At 40.7% G+C, this 23,952-nt stretch overlaps 1 protein-coding gene across 4 annotated transcripts in view; it reads left to right on the top strand.

Annotated features, from left to right (window-relative positions):
- Positions 1–23,952, top strand: part of LOC117772536 (unconventional myosin-Ic-like) — a 57,300-nt gene extending 33,348 nt beyond the window's left edge. For all 4 annotated transcript variants that reach the window (XM_034603744.1, XM_034603747.1, XM_034603746.1 and 1 more), the window contains 31 exons: positions 769–924; positions 1,995–2,110; positions 4,405–4,603; positions 5,733–5,813; positions 6,197–6,376; positions 7,587–7,685; positions 8,597–8,707; positions 9,850–9,921; positions 10,131–10,250; positions 10,862–10,935; positions 11,379–11,484; positions 12,524–12,604; positions 13,272–13,363; positions 13,545–13,639; positions 14,429–14,475; positions 14,646–14,726; positions 15,261–15,366; positions 16,478–16,595; positions 17,039–17,152; positions 17,465–17,541; positions 17,637–17,705; positions 17,852–17,936; positions 18,105–18,264; positions 18,507–18,590; positions 18,693–18,786; positions 18,875–18,930; positions 19,020–19,155; positions 19,263–19,333; positions 19,456–19,553; positions 19,797–19,896; positions 21,194–23,952. In XM_034603744.1, coding sequence (XP_034459635.1) covers positions 769–924; positions 1,995–2,110; positions 4,405–4,603; positions 5,733–5,813; positions 6,197–6,376; positions 7,587–7,685; positions 8,597–8,707; positions 9,850–9,921; positions 10,131–10,250; positions 10,862–10,935; positions 11,379–11,484; positions 12,524–12,604; positions 13,272–13,363; positions 13,545–13,639; positions 14,429–14,475; positions 14,646–14,726; positions 15,261–15,366; positions 16,478–16,595; positions 17,039–17,152; positions 17,465–17,541; positions 17,637–17,705; positions 17,852–17,936; positions 18,105–18,264; positions 18,507–18,590; positions 18,693–18,786; positions 18,875–18,930; positions 19,020–19,155; positions 19,263–19,333; positions 19,456–19,553; positions 19,797–19,896; positions 21,194–21,220 — 3,105 coding nt within the window. In that variant the 3' untranslated portion in view covers positions 21,221–23,952. The remainder of the gene's footprint in view (positions 1–768; positions 925–1,994; positions 2,111–4,404; positions 4,604–5,732; positions 5,814–6,196; positions 6,377–7,586; positions 7,686–8,596; positions 8,708–9,849; positions 9,922–10,130; positions 10,251–10,861; positions 10,936–11,378; positions 11,485–12,523; positions 12,605–13,271; positions 13,364–13,544; positions 13,640–14,428; positions 14,476–14,645; positions 14,727–15,260; positions 15,367–16,477; positions 16,596–17,038; positions 17,153–17,464; positions 17,542–17,636; positions 17,706–17,851; positions 17,937–18,104; positions 18,265–18,506; positions 18,591–18,692; positions 18,787–18,874; positions 18,931–19,019; positions 19,156–19,262; positions 19,334–19,455; positions 19,554–19,796; positions 19,897–21,193) is intronic.

Raw genomic sequence — 23,952 nt, 5'->3', positions numbered from 1 at the left:
GGGTGAGGATGTTCTCTAAGTCCACAAATATGTGATGAGAGCTTACGGGGAAAGAAAGGACTTCATGAACCTTCTGGGATTTATTTGTGCAGAGAAATGGTAAAAGTGTTCATTGGACTAAAGCTGCTGATTGTTTGGCCTAACTATGAGAAATGAAACCATTGTAAACTGTTCACCAGACAAAACAACACATTTGAAGACATCACCTTTGGTCCAGAAGTGTTGTGATGGGCATATTTTAACAGAAGTTATCGATCAATTAAGAAAGTAATTCAATTAATTAATTAATACATTTTTTGTTTCAGCCCAACCAAAGTCAAAAGCAAGGAATATTAACTATGAATCATGAAAGCACTTGTGTGGAAGGAGTCATAATTCCTCCAGTTATTGTGAGATCACATTTTAGTGTTTGTCCTGCTTCAGATTTACATTCCACTCCCACCTGATACTCATATCTATACCTGCCTGTGTCTGACATTGGTCGGGTATTCATCAACCCATCTTCCACTGCTTTTTTTGTTTCTGGTTTCCCTTAGTCCGCCCTTTCCTTCTTCCTTAATGAGGATGGATTGTGTGAATGTACATGATATATTCACTGACTGGTGTTTTTCTTTGGTCCCTTCTTTGTTTCTTTGTTTCTTTGTTTCTTTCTGTAATTTCTGCTTGTGTGGGACCTGCAGAGTATGATGGATGAAGTGATACACTACAGAGGTTATGTTAATATGTTGGGTCTCTAACCGCACCTACTCCCTCTTTGTCCTCCTCTAGGTGGTGGCTAGTGACGGGGTACGGGCTATGATGGAGTCGGCCCTGACAGCCAGAGACCGGGTGGGGGTGCAGGACTTTGTCCTGCTGGAGAACTACACCAGCGAGGCCGCCTTCATAGAGAACCTGCGCAAGCGCTTCAAAGAGAACCTCATCTATGTGAGTGTAATGCAATCTGTGCTGGATAATATAGATTGTCCTATATTAAAGCTAGGCTTGGTACCCATGAAAAAGTTAGCAAGAGCAGCATACACAAAAAATGCAACCAATACATCCCACCCCTCCCATCGACACTCAAACACATAAAGGAGCACTGCCTGACACCTGCTCACTATCTTCTGACTATCGTCTGTGCTTCAGCAGTGGGCTCCTCTGCAGCTGAAGAGTACAGTCATGCACAGTGAGAGCACAGGCAGGCTGCACACAGGCAGGCAGGTCGGTTAGTGACAGACAGCAGACAGGTAGGCCAGCCAATCGTTTCATTCGGTCCGAATGAAATATCCTACGAAGGCTACAGACACCGTGTTTTTTTTCTTGGACATGTAGAGGATTTCAACAAATAAGATAAAAAGTGTTCCGCAAACAAATTCCAACCCTACCTTTTAATAACGATCCCATAAAATACGCATCTTAATAAAGATTCCCTTAACTTTGCTTATTAAAGAATTGTGACTAAGATATATACTGATACTTTTTTGGTATATCTCAAATGCAGTTTCTTGTTAACTATTGGCTAGCATTATGTGCTGATATCAATGTCAATGTACGTAAGTGTGATAAGCTAACATCAGACAGTATCAGAAAGGGCTACTGTGCATACGTCTATTAAATGTTTAGTATATAAAAAGTCTTGTCTCGCTCCTCATCCCAGCATGATGGAGCAGCTGCCAATAATCAGCCTTTGTTGCTGTTGAATGTTGCCTGCTGGGGCTGTTTTTCTGTGGTCGTTATGATTTGTGTGTTTTACTCCAAAAGGGAATAAAAACAATTATTTTGTCTGCCCTTCTCACTGCAAAATTAAATCCAGAGCTTAAGTTTTCGTTGCTCACGTCATACTTGTTGCTAACTCTCCCATACTGACACAGCTAATATGGACAAGTAAGAGGTGATGCACAAAGACAGTGTGTATTTGTATATGACATTGATGCTGTATGGATGGTCCTAGGCCTAATGTTTTGTTATAGTACATATGAGTCATTTAATGTGACCGTATGTTCCCTTTCCATCAGACTTACATTGGTTCAGTGCTGGTGTCTGTTAACCCATACAAAGACCTGGAGATCTACACCAAGAACCACATGGAGCGATACCGTGGAGTCAACTTCTACGAGGTCTCACCACATATGTAAGTACGCACACTTAAACATCTACTTCTTTAAAAGTCATTAAAGACAACAGTCAAATGGTGAAAAGCTCACAACAAATAATCCTTCTTCTAAAAGTAGAATTATAAATATTTGTCGTGTTCATCCTTTTTAGTTGTTTTATGTGAAACGCATGTGTTTTCATGCCTGTCAGTAAATGATACAGTATTATGCAAAGATTTTAGGCATAAAAGCAAATGCATATTTTTTAATCAAAGTCCTTCAATGGAGTATTTGGGCCATGTAGAAGAATAAAAAATGCTGAGATTTCGACAATAAAGTTGCAATATTATGAGAATAGAGCTGTATTGAGAAAATACTGAATCAAAAATCTTGATCAATCTCATGGTGAAACTATGAAACCGCTTTGAATATTACACAGATGACTTTTTTCCTAAAATCTTCTTAAAGAATTTTCTTCTTCAACATGGCCCTAATACTCAGAAACGGAAAACAACTAATTCAAATGAATATTGAAGTGACAACCTTTACCTTTAGAACAGCACCTGCTTGATGCTCTTTGAGTTTTTCAAGATACTTGGCATGCGAGTTGATACGCGCATTTGGAGAATTTGCCACAGGAGACACATTCATAGCAGACAGCATGTTAAGAGATTCCACACCCTAAAAGAAGGAGTCTGTTGAAGCTTGGTGCAGCTTTTCCCACCTCAGAATGACAGAACACGGGTTGCACCTGTATGCTAAATGTTGGTGTGTGTGTTTGAAATGCATTTAGAGAGGCCTGACCTCCGTTCTCATAGAGCTGACTAGCTGCTTAATGCTCTCATAGTTTTGACAGTTCTTTTCTGTCAGACGTTAGCTCATGAGTCCAGTGTTTGTTTGAAGCGTTGCCACAGAAATGGCCGAAAAATTCCCTGTCAAATCCTTCTAGACTCCATAGGTCAGATACAAAACAATCAAGTGCATTATAGAGACTCTGTGGCGTCATCGAAACATTTCAGAATCTCTCACTAACTCTTTCTCTCGCTCTGCTCTACTGGCAGTTATTTTCCCCCTCGCTGTTTTTTCAGCACTTGAGTGTAGGGCCAATGTTTTCTCTCCCTCCGAGTGGAAAGAAAGATGTGTTTTTCCAAAAAGACGTGGAGGGCTGGAGAGAGAAAACGGGAGGGGGAGATGGAAAGAAAAGTATGCAAATGATGATACGAGGAAAGAGTTTTCCTCCCTTGAGAGGGAATTCCCCTGACCTGAACCTGACCCCGAGCTCCGCGCCCCCTCTCCATCATAGACTACACACACACACACTCATACAGTATGGTACAGCTATGTCCAAGGTTCTGTATTTCTTATCCAGCAATATGTCTGATGTCAGAAATATGTCCAAACAGGCTGAAACAACATAGCAGTGCTGATAGCGGCACAGGGCTGACAAGTGATACCACAACTAGGCTCCATTCCAGCCTGGACTCTATGATTCATACTGGTCGTCCATTATCTGTCCAGGTTCACACAGATGCTTTCATATGATATTTTCCAGACATAAGAGCATCACAGGGCAATTCTCTGTAAACACAACATCATCATCATTGTAATAATTTGCTATAATTGTCTATTTGGCAATCACTCTATTGTTCTGAATGGTTCCAATGACTTTTCTGAGCTCTATTTAGTATGTTGAGTTTTAATATTTAAATAGATATTTAATGTTAACTTCTCCTTCTCTTAAACTGATAACTGATTTTATTAAGCATTTTTTAAGCTCATTGAAAGTCACACACTTTTCTGGATTTAGCGCAGATGGAAAAACAGATCTGATAGAAGAGTGGGTATTGAATTGATCTGTATCACTTAAATAAGGTGATAAATAGTATTCAGTGTTGTACCAAGGCTCAACAGTCCCCTTATGAAAACACATTTATATTCATTAGATTCAGATTTTTATTTTGATCTGCACCGAATAGCACACATTCATTAATATCAGTCACCTAAATATGCCTGATTTTCATCAAGATTCTCTCAGAAGTCAACAACAATTGGGAAAAACACCACTTTTCTGATTTAAGATGCTTAATGAAAATAGTTTTGACAATATGTGATGTCTTAAAATTTATCAGCCATAACAAATATTTGCTGCATCATTCAAATTCTTGGCAAGTCAAAAACCTTAAGACCTTGAGCAAGAAATGTTCTGACATCATGTTTTCCTGTTTGCAGTCCAAGGTCTGCTTCAACAACACATGTTTTGTGTTTTAGCGTTTGTCTGTAGCTCTGCCAAACATCCTGCTGACTGTCCGCATCTTTCCCCTCACTCCTCCAGCTATGCAGTGGCTGACAACTCGTATCGCTCCATGAGAACAGAGAGGAAGGACCAGTGCATCCTGATCTCCGGGGAGAGCGGAGCTGGGAAGACAGAGGCGTCCAAGAAGATCTTGCAGTACTACGCTGTCACCTGTCCGGCCAGCGAGCAGGTGCAGACCATCAAAGACCGGCTGCTGCAGTCCAACCCTGTGCTGGAGGTGAGACGCTGCGGCCCTTTATTCACATACTCAGTGTGTGGACCACACATAGAGAGAGATTCTCAGCATGCTCGACTCCTCATGATGCTGAGTAATGAAGAAAGTAGAAAGTGGCTGATTTAGTAAAAATTTGATATTGACCTGTCAGCAGTGTTTTAAATAAGGAGCTGATAATCAGCTTAAAATCTGTCATCCCAGTTTCAATAGATGTTATTTTGAGACCAGCCAAGACATCATACTTTCAGTAACCTGTTCGATGAGGAGACATTGTTTTATTTCACTTGTTAACTCTCAGAATAAGCAAAAATTCACTCTACTAGAATGGCTCTCAGCCAAGGCCCAATAGTCTCCTTAAAGTCAGTCAAGCTGCACCAAATTTCCCACACTCCCAAATTTCCCACCAAATCAGCTCCCAAAACATGCCTAATTTTTTTCCAAGAATTATTCCCTGGAAAAACAGTAAAAAGTTGTTTTTGTGTGATCTTGCTTACAAACAAACTAACAAACAAACAGATAGGAGGAGGAACAACTTAACCTCCTTGGAGGAGGTAATGAAAACAACAGGGGTAATCAAGTTAATAACCAGTGCTTCGAGTGACTGTTTGTATAATGTTCTACAGATGGGTGACACATTAAAGGGAAAGTCAGGAAACATTAGTGGAGAGACAGCAAAATCTAGGTGCCTTTTGGTTTTCTCCTATTATTTGTCACCTATCAAAAGTCACATTGATGTGTACTTTACACAGTTTTCTACACATACGACAGCATCATGAACATTTCTTGCTCAGGTGTGGTTCTGAAAATAGTCTGGGGAAAGTTCACAGTGAAGTGTGAAGAACGGTCAGTGAAGAGTGGCGATTGTGTTTGTTTGACAGTGTTTTGGAGAAAGGAGGCAATGCCAGAGCTTACCCAAGTGCTTGTTTTGATGTCTGGCGTGTCTCAGCCAAATGTTTTTCGTGTGTGTGTGTGTGTGTGTGTGTGTGTGTGTGTGTGTGTGTGTGTGTGCGTGTGCGCCCCCTGTAATCTGTGCCACTGTCCTAGACAGCTCCCCTGTTATCGCTCCACCTCTTAATCTGTCAATCATCACTCCTCTCCTCTCTCTCCTCATCCCTCTCTATCCTCTCCACAGGCCTTCGGCAACGCCAAGACGTTGCGTAACGACAACTCAAGCCGCTTTGGCAAGTACATGGACATTCAGTTTGATTTCAAGGTGAGAAGGACAGTCTGATTTACTGTGCTAGCTACTTCAACTATGAGTGAACATTGTCAACAACAAATATTTTTGATGGGATGCAGATTGTTGCATGAACCAAAAGTATTGTCACTTAAAAAATACGTTTCCACTCTCTGTTGTTGCATGTTAATATTATTACTGTAAATGTACAGGTTTTGTTTCAAAAATATTGAATTTTACTTTTTTAAGTATAATTAATCGGATCACTCCTACGTTTTTTGTACCTCCACATAATATGCTATGCACTATCTGTACCTGCATGTTATATCAACCCTTCGACACCTCCTCAGTACCCCAGCCTCACCCACTCCTGCTCTTCCTCCTCCCCTCCCCCTCCCTGGTATTTGTCCCGTCGGCAGGGTGCCCCCATGGGAGGCCACATCATCAACTACCTGCTGGAGAAGTCCCGCGTGGTCCACCAGAACCATGGAGAGAGAAACTTCCACATTTTCTATCAGCTAATTGAGGGAGGAGAGGAGGACCTGCTGAGACGCCTGGGCCTGGAGAGAAACCCTCAGCAGTACCAGTACCTCGTCAAAGTAAGGGTCTAGTATTTTCGTTTTTCTCTATCTGACGTTAGGTCAAATACAATAAATCCGTTTTCAGATTTAAACTCCGGAGAATGTTGACATAATGGGGTCTGGATGTTCTCTGGAGTTTGCCTGTCACACATACAGTACACAACACAGCAGGAGGTTTTCCGCTCAGACGTGTTCACAACAACACAGAAATCTCCAGCGTGTTCACGGAGGGGTGGAGCAGCAGGCAGAGGCAGGAGAGAACATAATAATTCTGCCAAGGAGATCACGTGTTTTTGTCTCCAGGACATCCACACCAGCATTGACTCTTATCACCGAAAGCTCTCTTGACATCTTCCTCTGTCTTCTGCATATATGGCTCCGCTTTTTCATCCTGACGTTTAATTTTTTTTAATTTTTCATCTGTCGTGTTAGAAAGTTCATTAACGTTTTTTTCTAGAGAACTGGACGGAGAAACTTTAGAGAAAGTCCGGAGCCTCACACTTGGACATTTGCGTTCTCACATACAGCCCCTCTAGAGAATGTCCGGAGATTATCCAGAGTCCAGTGCATGTCTGAACGCAGCTTCACAGTTAGAGACTGCAGCGGCTACAGATCCGGTTACGACTCTGCCCATTGCTCTGTGTCTTCCCCTATTGCACTGTTCTCTCAAAAAAGGCTAAAGGCCGAACAGAATTATATTTGGGAAAATAAGATCATTATCACAAAACTCCTGTGAATAAATTAATGAGTAAACTTAATTTTGGGGGGGTTTGGATCGGTTGGTCAGACAGAACAAGAGATTTGTTGGTTAAATTTGGTACATGCTGTTGTTGGAATGATGTTTATTTCAAATGCACCCTATGTATTGATCTGTCTCAACATGCAAGTTCTGCTTAATAGGCTCTTACTCAGGGACTCTCAGTGCAGCGAGAGGAGCTTTTCTCAGTGGGGAACTACTCTGCCTTAAGGCTTTACTGCACCCTCCCCTCAATACACTCACACACTCACACACAAACACACTAACGGCTGAGAAAAACACTGTGTGTGTGTGTGTGTATAGGTGTTAACTTTACATTTAAATGGGTGTTTAATTTACGTGTAAACACCCATTTACACATCACCTACTTTATTGATTTTGCTGAAGAAACTAGATGTTAAATAAAGACCATGTTTACAGTGACAGAGCTTGTTTACTAGTGTTGTTTGTACATGTTTTTTGTTTACATAGGGTAACTGCCCCAAAGTGAGCTCCATCAACGATCGCACTGATTGGAAGGTGGTGAGGAAAGCCTTGAGTGTGATTGGCTTCAACGAGGACGATGTGGAGGTAAGGACCAAGTACAAGCTGTGTAAATCATGTTAGTTTTGGAAACTCAAAGTAACATTGGAGGTGTAAACCACAGAAAATATTAGCAGCAGTCTGTTGAAGCAGGTGGAAGCCCCCATGCCTTTTGCCCTAAATATCTGACGGCTTGAATTTCCACTTCTTATATTCACTTTTACTAAATTCTTGAAAGTAAAAACTTAAGGTTTACCCAAGAGAATATTTCAACCCCCACTATGTGTATTAATGGACAGCTTTCACTATGAACAGTACTCCACGCACCTGAGGGTGTTTGTGTGTGTGTCTGTGTGTGTGTGTGTGTGTCTCTGTGTCTGTTTGTGTGTGTCTCTGTGTCTGTTTGTTTGTGTGTGTGTGTGTGGCTGCTATTATATGTTGAGAACTTATTTGTGCTCAGCGTGGGAGTCGCTCTACTTGTTCATGGGTCTGGGCTTGCTTCCAAAGCTTTTCGGATCTCACACTGCTTTTACACGTTGGTGTGTGTGTGTGTGTGTGTGTGTGTGTGTGTGTGTGTGTGTGTGTGTGTGTGTGTGTGTGTGTGTGTGTGTGTGTGTGTGTGTGTGTGTGTGTGTGTGTGTGTGTGTGTGTGTGTGTGTGTGTGTCTGTTTGAGAGAGAGGTCAGCAGATTACTATAGTCCTATCCTTTTCAATTCCTCAAACTCAGTACAATCAAAGCTATGCTTATCTTCCAAGTCGCTCATAAAGGTAATGTCGACAGTAAAACCTTACAGTTCTTATTGTGCCGCAGCCTCTCATCTCTTCACCTTTGTTCTCTCCCTCCCCTTTGTGACTATCTCTCTTTCATTTGTCTCCATATTATTCTGTCTTGAACACCACCCTCTCATTCTATTTTTTTCACTCCCATTCCTTCGACCTCTGCGTTTTTCTACCTGTAGGAGTTATTGAACATAATCGCCAGCGTGCTCCACGTGGGAAATGTGCAGTACGGCTCGGAGGACGGCAATGCCTGCATCACCTCTGACACACAGATAAAGTACCTGTCCAGGGTAAGATGCTGCACCAAACAGGTTCATGAACACTAACACAACTAATTGACCAAGGGGAATAGGATCAAAAACAACAACAAAGGCCTGGGTTCGTATTTATTCGCATCTCAGAATCCCCCCTGGGAACTGCACTGACTATGAATATAAGAACATTCTACTTCAGAGTAGATATGAAGTGCTTCACATGAAGCCTACTACACTGACCTTTTGCAAGGAAACTGGAGACTCAGATAGCACCATTAGCTTAATCTCTTTAGGGAAAAAACGGTCAATGAGTCAATGGTCCAAACCTTTTTTGACAGCCCCATCACATAGGGCTACATTGTGTCTCCCTTCATCGATAACATGTTACAGTGGGATTCTACAGTAACCTCTGCAACACTTGGATTTGAGTTATCACTGCTGATGATGTAAAAGTGGTTTTAGAAAGATCTCCTTTACTTTTAGCTATCTATTGCAATTATGTTTACCTTTACTTACTTATACCAGTCATCATGCACCATCTACTGCTACATCCAGTGTTCAGGTGATACAATGGTACAAGTACCCGTGGTCTGCAGTCACTGAAATTGGTGACTAATTTAACTGATGTTAGTAATGCAAAGTGATGATGCCAAAATTAACATTTAAATTCAAACTTTTAAAATCTGATATTAACCAAGTTTCCATTTGCATAGTGGGCTGAACGTTAACACCAACAGGCCTCTTAAAATATGGCATAAAGATGAATGTAATAAAATAGTAGGTATTTGATGCAGTTGCTGAAATGATCTAAACACCTCTGTCCAGTTACACTGTGTTATAATCCTATGAGCTTCTTATGGAACAAGGAATCCTCTCCAGTGTCCAAATCTCTTATTCACCAGTCTTTAGTTTTATAATACCATATAATAAATCCACTTATATCTAACAATGCTGGTGAGTACATTTTATCCTGCCCTACATGTAAAAACTGCAGATGTAGTTATTCATGTGACTTTTTGCCTTGTCAAAAGCCTCCATTCATTCTTGCTTCAGTCTTTCAGTTGTACCTAATGTCCCTGCTGCTGAGTGGCATGACGTCATCTGTTTTCATGCATGTAGACCATTTGTTTGTCACTAGTGGAGCTGTGTTGTGTTCTAACGTTGTTGTGTTTCTCCAGTTGTTAGGAGTGAATGGGACTGTGCTCACAGAGGCACTCACACACAAGAAGATAATTGCCAAGGGCGAGGAGGTAGGTTTGCACACACACAGTCATTGTAGAGCCAGTGTGTGATAATTATTTGTAAACAGAGCTCTCCTCTCTGTGTTATGTCTGCGGTGTTGTAGTTATATCTTAATTTGTCTGAACTGTTCTGGCTGAACTCTGGGTAAGTCTGTTGTTGTCAGTGTTTGACGTCTCTACTCTGTCTCTCTCTCTCTATGTGTTTGTTTCTTCATCAGCTGATGAGCCCACTGAACCTGGAGCAGGCATCATCAGCTCGGGATGCTTTGGCCAAGGCAGTGTATGGACGCACCTTCACCTGGCTGGTTAACAAGATCAATGCCTCACTGGCATACGCGGTACACACACACACACACACACACACACACACACACACACACACACACACACACACACACACACACACACACACACACACACACACACACCACAGACAGACAGACAGACAGACAGACAGACAGACTATGACATTCATAGATCATTCATACTGTACACTATCAAAGTATGATCAGACATAACATGAGCTAACATGTAGTACAGACAGAGCATAACAATGTCTCCTGCTTATTTTGTTACAACACAGCTCCACCTTGTGGACATTTACAATTCCACAACGTGAACATAACAACATTATATCATATAATAATGACAGTAACAACATTTCATTTCTGTGATATTTGGTACATGCCAGGGTGGGTCTAATATTTTATATATAAATAAAATCTGATAAATCTGAAAATGATATCCTTGACTGTTAAGCCTGCAGTGAAATGTAATTTATATAAAGGGCCTGTTTTATGTCTCAGTTTAATTCATACATCATGTGTTGTGAATAGCGTGCCCTTGACAGATGATATGTATATTTAAATGTATTAAATGTCCTATTTACATACATACAGTGAGACCTTTCATAGAAATAAGGATGTGTTCTGTTCTGTTTCCCTAACAGGATGACTCCTATAAGAATTACTCAGTCATTGGTCTGCTGGACATCTACGGCTTTGAGGTCTTCCAGCACAACAGGTATAGTTTAAATTAAGGATTTTCGAAAAAGTGCAAAGGTTTGTAGTCCAAGTCATTTTTGATACAGCACGGACACTGACAACTTAATTAGAGCTCACTCTGATTCCTATGTGTCATTAATGTAATATTGTGTCTTTACTGGTGCCAATAGTCTAAAGACTAATTCGAGACATGATATTCTCAACAGTACAAAAGAAAATTGGGAGGAAGGATCTGATTTCATGAATTTACATTTGAACACATGTGATTTCTGATGATGTTAGAGAACTTGTGGTACAAACCAGTTGATATCTCATCTCAAGATAACACTAGAGACTTGACCCTCAAAGTCATTCAGTACCAAAACAATGAGAAGTAACAAAAAAGCATCAGTCCAACATATTAGTGATCCTGTGTCTAGTTATTTTTTCTTTAAGCTAAGATGTTTTTGTTATGTGCTCCAGCTTCGAGCAGTTCTGCATCAACTACTGCAACGAGAAACTGCAGCAGCTCTTCATCGAGCTCACCCTCAAGTCGGAGCAGGAGGAGTATGAGGCTGAAGGCATCACGGTGAGACATCCTCCTTCTCCACCTCACTGTCTGCTTCCTCACTCTCTTCACCCCCTCCAATGAAATGATGTGAAAACCTGAGTTGTGTTGCTCAATTCTTAAGCTCCTTCAAATTCATCTCTTTTACATTGGTACCTAGATTTATGTTTTTTTCGCAGGGTATTTATAAAAAGCTCCTAATGTGGTTGCAGTTATTATTCCTAAAGTGAAGTTGATCATTTAATTTAATTGATTCACAGTAAGTGCACATATTTTGAAGATTCTGCCCCTATTAGAATTTAAACTTTTAACCCTGTTAATGGTCTTTTATTTATTAACAATTAACCTTTTAATATTTAAGTCTGAATGAAAAATATGTGTTGAATATTTTAGTATGATCCTGGAAGGATGTTATAAGAATTTAAATAGTCCTTGATAAGAAAAGAGTTTCCCCCAACTACTCTCATGAATGATACCTCTTAAGGAGATGCCATTTTAATTTCTGCTCAGTTTTTCTTCTGTCTTTGTCATTTCCTTCATTTCTATTTGTTGTATTTCTATTTTGTTGTTTTGCTTCTTTGGAACAAGGGCCTTTTTGTGTTCTGTCTAATATAATTGCACTGGTCAGAGAGCAAACAGGTTGTGGGAGAAACTTGGATTCACCTCTCAAAGAGCCTATTATCATCTGTCATCAGGACTGTGGGCCGCGCTGTCGGTCATCTCTGGAAATTATGTGGCAGTTACTCCGAACATAACCAAACATTCTCACTCAGCCTGTGCAGCTTTGTGTTCATGTCTGTTCACATACAAGTGGGTGAGCAACGTATATGTGTGCCAGGATTCCTGTAATTCTGCAGATGATTGACTTTACGGTCGTTAAATATTATAGAACAGATGAAATTAGTTTTTATACCAAAGTTTTGGCACTGGGAAAAGTAGCTGGCAGAGACTTGAAAACTGTGTCATTATAAACTAATTACACCAGACAAGGCCTAGTGATACCCAGAACAGGATTCATTTTTTTATGTTGTCTAAAGTGTACAGTGGTTTGTGTTTTCAGTGGGAGCCGGTGCAATACTTCAACAACAAGATCATCTGTGACCTGGTGGAGGAGAAATTCAAAGGCATCATCTCCATTCTGGTGAGGAGACGCTCTGCACTGTCTCTGCTACAAAATAATTCACCTATTAGATTCATTGTTGAAGTGAAGTTTGACCAAATTATAAAATACTGACTGACGTATTAGCAGAAGAAAGTGTCTTATTAAAAAGTGCAGCACCTGTTCTAAACCTGCTTGTTTGGAATGGGCTGTTTTCTTGTCCTGTGTTGATGCTCTGGAGCTACTTCAGAATTATTCCTAGTCATTAGTGAGTCTTCCTCAAACAGTTCTACAATATACTGTCACTTGTTATTGTTTGTGTGCTGGATGTTGTGTGCAGATTTCTATGTTGCAGAGTAAAGTATTAAGGTTTTATAGTCCAGGTTCTTAATGAAATGAAACTGAAGCGTGTTGTTTTTTCTGTTGAGATGAATAATCAAATTAGATGTAATGTGTTAATTGATGTGCTTTAGAGGTGTTGATAGGCACATTTTTTCTACTTTGGACAAACCCATACAAGCCGTGTCCCCCTGCTGACATATTCTTTGCAGTAAGCTAATCGCCTTACATTCATTTTACCTTATGTACATGAGAGGAGCTCTAGGAAAGTTAGTATCAAATGTAAATGATGAAATGATATTTGGCCACAGTCTTTGACATGTTGTTTTCCTTGTGTGAGATTGCGACTGACTGCTGTTCTCTCTCTCAGGATGAGGAGTGTCTGAGGCCTGGGGACGCCAGTGACATCACGTTCCTAGAGAAGCTGGAGGGCACTGTGGGAGGACATCCACACTTTGTCACGTAAGTCTGATCGATTGATTTGATAATCTTGTCATCTTTAACTCCCACAATAACACACATAATATCCTGTTTCTTCTCACGGTACTTGAGCTGTTTGCTCGTGGTACCAGACTGTGAACAACTGCTCATGTGTCCGGACTGTTTGTTGATGTATCTGTGATGTGTGTCTGTTTCTCTGCAGTCACAAGCTGGCTGATGCAAAGACCCGGAAGATGATGGGCCGTGATGAATTCAGACTGCTGCATTACGCTGGAGAAGTCAACTACAACGTCAACGGTGTGTGTGTGTGTGTGTGTGTGTGTGTGTGCGTGTGCGTTTGTCCTTGTACCTATGTCTTTGTTAGGACCATTTTGTATGGTTAGGATTAGGTTAGGTAATTGTTAGGGTATCAAATATCACATACACAATAGGTGTGATGGTCAGGGGTTAGGGAGTATTAAGTTATCTCGATGAATCCCCATGCCTTGTAACTGGGCAGTTGAAATCGGGAGCCAAAGGCACTGCACTGGCCGACGCACTTCAGGCAGTAGCTCTGCCCCCCCCCCCCCATATCTCCTATATATCAAATCCTATCTTTGACTCCCAGGCTCAGTCTGTCAGGTTAGATTCAGAGTTGTCATAGTTTGTGGTTTCAGTTGATCAGATTTAGTCCAATCTCTGACTTGTATTCCTGTATCTGAAGTGCTGTTATAGTTCAACTTTTAGTATTAACCTTCTGACCTCAAGGTTCCTGATCAAGACAGTTAGGTTCAGGCCTATAGGTCGAGTGGTTATAGGGTTAGGAAGATCAGCCGTTCAAGGGATTATAACCTTGAGAGGCTATTTAAGTGGGTTTAGGGTGTGTGGCTGCAGGGCCAGTATGGCCTCATGTCTTTTGGTTTGGTTGGATGTTGGATGAGAAATTACATTAAATAGTCATATCAAAGTTTTAGTTTCATATCAGTAAGGGCTTTGCACATTTAAAATGTTTAAACTGAACAAAACAAATTCCAAAATATTGGAATGCATTCAGTGATGGATGTAGACTTAAGAATGGAAAGTTACATTTCATCTTCTCTTCCTCAGGATTTTTGGACAAGAACAACGACCTGCTCTTCAGGAACTTAAAAGAGGTGAGACTGAGTTTAGAATGTACAGGAAGAGAACTTAATGAGGGGAGTTAATATGATGGGAGGCAGCATTGGATCCTGTTAACTGCAAAGGTTATTTTACTTTGACAGTGTGATGCTGGTGATGGAAAGTTGTGATTTAGGGTTAAAATGTCTTTTGTGTGCGTCTGCAGGTCATGTGTATGTCAGAGAACAAGATCCTGAACCAGTGTTTCGACAGGGAGGAGCTGGGTGACAAGAAACGTCCTGATACAGTGAGATACCTTATTATTTGTGTGTGTGTGTCCTGAGCTTTTCCCTCTTATGAATCACACTCTCATGCATCCCAGCATACTTTCCCACAGATAAACAAACAGTTGTGTGTTTCCCTCTCCAGTGTTGAGTGGGGGGTCTGACAGGGATTCTCTGCAGCCTACCACTCACTGAGGAATGCCCTGACACTTAATGTCCTTCACATACACACACATACACACTCGGGCTGACACACACACAGTTGGAACAGGGTGCTGTCACAGCCTGGTAAGACAGGAGTCCCAGTCGTCCACACTGGGCCCAGTGTTCAGTCTCTACTGGACTGTCACAGTCACATCAGCCACTCCTCTGTTTACGTAGCTCTTCTTAGGTCATCAGCTCTGTCTGTAGGCTTCCACATTCATCCACTGCTCACCTCTTCAGTTTCTGCTCTTCTTCAAGTCCCTCACTTCCTGACTTGTGTCCTTCGCAACCTTCTTACCTCCTTCTCCATCACTTCCTAACCAGCTTCTGTCTGTCTGTGTCTGCCCTTCCAGGCAGCGACCCAGTTCAAAGCAAGTCTGGCGAAACTCATGGAGATCCTCATGTCCAAGGAGCCGTCGTACGTGCGCTGCATGAAGCCCAATGACTCCAAGCAAGCAGGTACAAAGTCTAGTGTTGTTTTTTTGCTCAGTCTGGCGCAGAATAGGAATGAAGAAATGCATAGACACCTACAGTATCACATATTGTGGTATGAGGTTATTAGGTATGAAGTAGCTAAATTACATAAATTGTATAAATACTGTAATTTTAATCGGAGACCAAAAACCTGGTCAGCTCAACATCATTCAATCATTGTGTGTGTACTTGTAATTTTTTTGCATTCAGATTGTTCACCTTTTCTCAAGACTCTTTTATTAGAACTCATTTATTTTCACATTTAACAATGGAGGGAAACTTTTAAGCACTAACCATAATATTGCTCAGTAAAAGAGACTGGACATTGTGTGAGAGGAGATGTTTTTTTTGTGGAACGATGTATTAGAATATGGAGCTTTCTAGCATTTTGCACTGAACCATGGTTTGACTTTCCCTCATATTGTCCACATATTGTCTTCATGTTAAAATATTTTACTTTGAAAATCAGTTTTTTTTATGTTGGACATTCTGAAAAACGTTTTATTGACTCAAAGTTGTTAATTGAGTCCAGAAGCAAAGGGTTGTTGAATATTTTCTGTCTGAATTTTCTTATTTTCTTATATTATTCTTTTCTTTTTTTTTTTTACAGATTGCCCAAAACAATATAACCTCCTGAAATATTTGATTTTTTTATTTAATTGAATATTGAGTAGTTATCAAGTCTCAACTGATTCAAATTATAATATTTATTATTAAACACACGAAAGGTTTACAGCGGTTTGTTGCCAGTTTTATGTAACAGTTCCTGTAAACAGAATAGAAGCAGCTTAGCAGCTTCAGAAAGCTGATAATTCCCCTGATATTTTCCTGATAATCGTGAGCTTATTCCAACCCAAACAGTTTGTTTTCAGCTGCATCAGAGGCCGCAGTGTGACTCTCCGTGTGGTCGTCAGTATATTGACCCGGCCTTTGTTTATCTCCACAGTCGGCCTTTTGTCCATTTCACACAGTTTATCTGTCCCTTGTCACTCCTACTCCTGCTGTTTAGCATTTACTGGTTTTCTCTGGTTCATTTTGTCCAACAAGATATTACATTTCTCTCAGACCCTGCTCTCCCTCTCCTCCCTGTTCCCAGTTCGATTTGATGAGGTGCTGATCCGTCACCAGGTCAAGTACCTGGGACTGATGGAGAATCTGAGGGTGAGGAGAGCCGGCTTCGCTTACAGACGCCGCTACGAGGTCTTCCTACAGAGGTGATCAGACACTTTCTACTAGTGTGGCACAATCACATGTCAGCACTTGACACTTATTTTTACCACAGCTGACATTCAAAAAAATTATATTCACACTTTCATGTGCTTTTGGTAGACAACAAATATCAACTCCTAATTTAGTCAAATTATTCAAATCAGGAGTACAATACAAAAGCTAAAGGAGATGGTAACTAGGGATTATACAGCCTGTTTGTTTCAGAAAAATACCTTTAACCATCATCAGTTTTGACGATAATGATTCTCTGTCCATCGATTAATCGGTTTAAATATTTCTGCTCTAAACCTGAGACTTTCCATTCACAGGCTTTTAAACTAGCTCATCCTGCCACTTCTTGTTATAACGTGATGTTTAAGGGACTTTTAGGCTTTATTCCTAAACCAATTTAACTTGTGCTCGTGTCCTGTTTCATATGTGTATGAAGGTATAAGTCCCTGTGTCCAGACACGTGGCCTAACTGGCAGGGCAAGCAGGCCGAGGGAGTGGCCACACTGGTCAAACACCTGGGATACAAGCCAGAGGAGTACAAACTGGGCAGGTCTGTAACACACACCCACCCACCCGCACACACACACACACACACACACACACACACACACACACACACACACACACACACACACACACACACACACACACACACACACACACACACACACACACACACACACACACACACACACACACAGATAAAGATATTCATATTAGTTAAATAGCAAAAAAAACTATTTTTACTCCTTAAAACATTTCCCCCTCATGATTTTTACATCCACTTTCTGCTCTTTCTTGAAAGAAATCGATGTAGCCATGTTTTTCAAACACAATTAAATTAATGTTTTCTTTTTTTCAGATCCAAAATCTTCATTCGTTTCCCAAAGACCTTGTTTTCCACCGAGGAGGCACTAGAGACCAGGAAACACAGTATTGGTAAGAGTCAGTGAGTCGGGACATGGCTGTCTACCTAACAGCTCTTGTATCAGAGATTTTAACTGTTCTTCCCGTCGCTCTCTGTCTCCTCACAGCCACCAAGCTCCAGGCAGGATGGAGAGGCTACAGTCAGAGGTCCAAATACCAAAAGCTCCGAACCGCAGGTGAAGAAAATGACTACTTACTCTTATCTTCACTGAGATCACGCTGCATTTTCTTTCCTTGACAGGTTATTTAACAACTACTGAATGTCGAAGATGTAGTCATAGTATTTGTTTGGGAGCTGAAATGTATTTGATGTGTCTTGCAGCTATTGCCATTCAGGCATGGTGGAGGGGGATCCTGGCCAGGAGGAGGGCCCAGCGCAGGCGTCAGGCGGCTGATACCATCCGCAGGTACAGACCATACAGGAAAAATCTGATTCACTGTGTGATAAGTACACTTTCAACAGCAAGCAAATGGATTCATTCACTAGATGCCATCAGACCATGCATTGTCAAGATTGTGTTTTAAATCTCTTTTTTTAAAGAATATATTTATATTATCCCTCATCTCCCCCTCAGGTTCATCAAGGGCTTCATCTATCGCCACAAGGAGCGCTGTCCAGAGAACGAGTATTTCCTGGATTATGTTCGCTACTCGTTCCTCATGAAACTGCACAGGAACCTGCCCAAGAACGTCCTGGACAAGAGCTGGCCGACACCTCCAGCTGCTCTCACCGAGGTACAGGAATAAAAGATGGTGGAGAAAAAAACAGAAACTCAGATTAGGATTTGATCAAGGACCCTTTCAATGCGAAAATCTATTGTGTGCAAAATATTTACAAATACATGATTTCCTCCTATATTCTGATTAAATTAGAAAAATGAAAATAGTGTGTATGAATGGGAAATCTGATCCTAGTTGTCTCTCCATTATGATCCCACTCACATACAGCACTACACTCTGTCCATCTTTGTCTTTAGGCATCAGAGCATTTGCGTAAGCTGTGCATGCAGAACATGGTGTGGAGCTACTGCAAGAAGATCAGTCCTGAGTGGAAACACCAGGTAACTATTGCCCAATCACCAGTCATGTCCCGCTCTGTGTGATCTGATATCTGTTTGCTGCTTCCTCCATTTACATCACTGACATCAACTCTGTGTGAATAGTTGGAGCAGAAGATGATCGCCAGCGAGATCTTCAAGGACAAGAAGGACAACTACCCACAGAGTGTGCCCAAACTGTTTGTCAGCACAAGACTCAGTGAGATTCAGATGTTTTTGAGAAACCTCACATACTTTATAGCTTGCACCATGAAACTGATTGTAACAGCATGTTTCCTCTGGTTCAGATGGAGAGGACCTCAACCCCAAGGTGCTGCAGGCTCTGGGCACTGAGAAGATGAAGGTCTGTAGAGAAATGTTTTCAAACAAACAGCAGCTTATAAACCGTCTGTGACTTTTCTTCATCATCAGTGTTTTGACTTCTGTTCCCAGTACGCAGTGCCAGTCACCAAGTACGACAGGAAAGGCTACAAAGCTCGACCCCGCCAGCTGCTCCTCACCAGCAGCAGCGCCGTTATCGTAGAGGAAACCAAACTCAAGCAGCGCATCGACTACGGAGCTCTGAAAGGTCAGAGGTCAATTAGACGGAGTCATCATTTGTTAAGGGGGATGTATTTTTTATGGATGTGGATTGTGTTGAGCTCATTAGAGCTTTAAACTGTCCTTCCCCTGCAGGGATCTCAGTCAGCTCCCTCAGCGACGGCTTGTTTGTTCTGCACGTGCCCAGTGACGACAACAAACAGAAGGTGAAGCCAAGGATGTGTCATAAATTCAACATGAACGCCACCGCTACAGAGCCTCAGCAGATCTTAGCCTGTATGAATGCGTGTGTTCTCACAGTGTATCTGTTCTATGGTCTTCTTTCCAGGGAGACGTAGTTCTGCAGAGTGACCATGTAATTGAGACCTTGACCAAGATCGCAATCTGTGCCGACAAAATCCACAGCATCAACATCAACCAGGGCAGGTGAGAGGCAGAGCACAACCATGGAGATCCACTTTATGAATGGATGACGTGTTACATTACCACAATATACTTAAAAAAGAGCGTTAACCTTTTTTTCTCTGTGCTCCCACACAATGCTAATCACTGCCGCAGTCTAATATTCCTTAGAGATACATATTCACTTACAAACTGTAGTCTGTAGGAAGTGGTTAAAAGCAGAGACACCAGTTAACGTCTCTAACTGTTCTTCTGTTTCTTCTCCAGTATAAAGTTTACATTGGCTCAGGGGAAAGAAGGGATCATAGACTTCACACCTGGATCAGAACTACTGGTTGCCAAGGCCAAGAATGGACACTTGTCTGTGGTGAGTGGGTTTAATAATGCTCAGCTTATTTCAGACAGATTATAAGGGTGGATCAAGTGACTACAGGAAATGTGAAAGTTGCATCTAGTAGCGACAAACCTACAAAGAAATATCACCGGACTCTTCAGTTGCCCTCGGTTCTACAGAGCTTTTTCACCTCTTCTAGCTCAGTGTTTTGGTTTCAGTGCCTGCAGACTCTGCTAATTAAAAAAAAAACACAATGTTCACCACCTCCCTAGTATCAAACAGCAGACAGAAAAAGTTAGCAACTAGCTAGTCAACATAGAGTTTCCCTCAGGAACTGAAACTGTGAAAAGGAGAGGGAAGATTGGACAGAAACACGTCCCGGAATCTATGCTGATGTTTCTCTGTGACATGGTAATATGTTAACCAATAATACTTGTCAAAGCCCCAGACAAAATTAAATGTTAAATATATTTCTAGAACATAAAATATTCTTTCCCGAACAATGATTAAAGTTCAAGTTCTTGAAAAAATCATTACATACATGTTTTTTATATCTTTGTTAGGACAATAAGTTTTGCGCATCCCATGCTGTGATACAATCTAAAAAATATTTGATCTGCTGGTACTGCATACACAAAAACACAAAGAAAAAAAGAAAAAAGAAACTACACAAAGAGAAGAATCAATAATTAGCTATTCACATGTTACATATCAACAGATTGGCTCTTACTGAATTTTTTTCACTTCTTATTATTAAGTGTAACAATCAAAAGTTCAGCTCCTATGTATCTGTGAAAATTCTCAGTCATCCAGGTCATGTGTGCACTTGTACTCTTCTGAAGATTCAGCTCCTCTGCTTCATCATGACTGTGTGGGTGTGGTGTGATCAGATTTGTCAGTTGCAAAATCTCGATTGGTGCCGGACACATTGCCCTCTTAAAATATAAAAATATAACATGTGAAATAAGAAAAGCAAGAAAATATCTTGTATTATTGTTAAGCCTCATCATATTAGTGGAGCGGATTGGAAAAAATTGAATGTCAAGTGTTTTATTCTGTGATTACAGCTCATTGCACTGGACTGAGGTGTATAAAGATTTAGTTAATGTAGCTTTGATATCTTTTGACAGTTTTGTTGACCAGAAAATTTCAACAACTTACTCCACGACCTAATCAGTCGAGACATCAGTGTTACATGTGACCGGATGCATATTCTTACTGAAGTTATTATTATTATTATTATTAGGTAGTGACTGACTTTTTACATCTGTCCTGAAAGTTACTATGTTGACCTCTGACATGACATTTGTCTCCTTTGAATCTCTTCCAGACGGCTCCCAGACTCAACTCTAGATGATGGCCACTCTGAATGCACACACACATGCACATGCACACACGTACACACCTCCATACCATACTCCAATCACACGACTGCAGACCTGCTCTGCATAAGCCAATCAAATGCCAGCTGTCTCTGCAAAGGTGGCGTGTGCTTCCAATTAAAAAAGAAAAAAAAAAAAATCCAGCAAAACTAATTGATATATTTATGTTTATATATTATATTTTTGGGATTAATACTGTTGCTGTTTGAATATTCTGATTTTATATATGAGGCCAAGGAATAACAAATATTTTGGTGCATTTTTCTTGCACCATTTGTGTTTATTGTGATTTATTTGGGAACATGACCAAGAGAACGATGAGGGATCAGTCAGAATTTGAGACAACAATGAGAAGTCGATTGTTGTCGATGAAAATCAGGGTTGGATGTTGCTTGTTGCCTCTTGTTTTCGTTTTTTTTTCCTGTTTACTTTTCCTGCTTGACTAGAAGACTTGATCGTCTCGCTGACCCTTCTTTTCTTTTCTTTACTTATTGAGGCATGAAGGTGTGTAGAGCAAAGCTGAAAGTGTGTAGGAAATCTGTGGAGAGCTTCCGGGACAAGGAGGATTTCAATCAAATGGTGACACAAAAAAACCACAAAAAAAGGCCGGTAGTGTCAGACTCAATCAAAACAAATAGTTAGATATACTACTGAATAGATTTTACACATCTGTATTTGTAAGGTAGGAAGCTGAACGATTCACTACATGAAATAATGAGAGTTGCAGTGACAACGCTGCAGAAACGAACAAAGCAAGTGAAGAAATGTGAGAGGAATGTGAGAAGAAAGAATGCAGCCGTGGTTTTTGCCTCATCACCAGGTCCTCGTACCTTTCTCCTTGACTAATGTACTCCTAATGAGTTCGCTCAAGAGCCGATGATTAATGGAAAGAATGACGCTCAACGCAAAAGTCATCTGACTGATGGCTGTACCTTGTTCAGAGCCCCCCATCATCTCTTTCTTTAGTTTCCTCCTTTGTGTGTCTGGACCTGAACTGACCTGACCGACCGTTGTCATGGCTACGTCTGACTAGGCTCTGACCAAAGTTATTAAATTTCACCAAAGGCCATCATTTCTTTTGTCATTTAAGTGGATCCCTCATTTTTCTTTTTTTTTTTTTTTTTTTAAAGCGTGTTGACACCCATAACGTGAGACTAAAGTTCGATTTGAAGTCATATTAAATCTAGAATTAGCAAAAAATGCTAGCAAAGGCCAAAAACTATATATTTTTTAGGTTAAAGCTGCTGACAGCTGTGTGCGTAAATATTCTACATCTCTAAATGTGAACTTTTTAAAAGGAATGGTTTAACATTTTGGTTAAGACACTTGTTGATTTTCTTTTTTCGAGATTTTTCCAGTAGATTGTTACCACTCGCGTGTCTTTGCAAGTATAAAGATCCAGGTGGGAGATGCTAGCTCGCCTCAGCATTGGGAGATAGCTTCAGAGCTAGGTGCTATCCTAGGAGTTAGGAGCTAGCTTAGGAGCTGGGCACTAGTTTAGCTTTGAGAAAAATAACTTGCTTGGCTTTGTCCAAAGGTTAAAAAAGACACCTAAGTTTGGGTTTTAATACACACTAAATATATATATAAGATATTTTGTTTGTTTAAATAATAAAAAAAGCCATAATGTTTAATTAGAAGATATCATTTAATGAGAATTAGTGTTGCTGTTAAGGAAAGTTTATTCACTGTTTCCCCATTTTTCGCCTTTATGCTAACACCAGCTAAACATCTCCTGGCTGTAGATTCATATTGGGCACAAAGACGTGGAAATAGTTGTATTTTCACAGAAATTTGACCCATTCAGGGCAAAAGAACGTCAAATTATGTGGAGCACTAAACATTTTAATTAAATTAAATACAACACATGACAACAGTGAAATATTTATGCAACAACATAAGAAAACATGATATGAAGTTAAGAGCCTCTAACAGACCAGTTCTACTTTCGATATGTCTTTGTCCAAACCTGACTCTGACCCTTGGCCCCTTCCTCAGACCTACAGGTGAAACCAAAGACTGACGGTGAAGAAGTTGTGTTCTTGAAAACTTTTTGAGAGGAGCTCCAAAACGTTTCTTTATTTCCCGACCTTGTTTTCTCGACAGAACTTTTTCTTGGCGCGGCTTCTGGGTGGCGAGGCAGGTGCAATATGCCGAGGCAGGACTGTGCTGTCGCACTTAACCTATACTAGCCAAAGACCCTGTTGATTTATACTGATTCTGTGTATGATTCATATGATAATATTATGGATGTTGTGTTTAATTTTGTATTTCAGGAGGGTTTGTACAGTTTGTGTCCTGTGTCATAAATGAGAGATTCAAGCCAAGTGAGGTTTGATGATGTGAAACATTTGGAGAGAAGAAGCTTTTAGTATTGTTTTGTTGACATGTTCACGTGCCTTGTTGGATAGCAATACGACAGATGTGTGTGGAAATAAAAGAAATATACCTCCTGGACAGAGTTGAGTCGTCGGCTGGAGACGGTCGTCCGGCTCTTTCTAAAAGTTTCCCAGCAGCCCCTGCAGGTTGCTTTCTCTGCGTGGATAAGCTTTATTCAAACCAAACCCAAAGTTTGTCTGTTGATTTACAATTGCACTCCTATTATCAGTCCTGACTTACTGTATGCACCAAACCAATGTATAATTACAGCACACTAAAAATAAGATACTACAGATTGAAAAAATAAATTTCAAAAGTAAATACAAAC

The sequence above is a fragment of the Hippoglossus hippoglossus genome, chromosome 13, assembly GCF_009819705.1.
Source record: "Hippoglossus hippoglossus isolate fHipHip1 chromosome 13, fHipHip1.pri, whole genome shotgun sequence".
Classification (NCBI taxonomy): Eukaryota; Metazoa; Chordata; class Actinopteri; order Pleuronectiformes; family Pleuronectidae; genus Hippoglossus; species Hippoglossus hippoglossus.
This window is presented reverse-complemented; position numbering and strand designations above follow the sequence as displayed.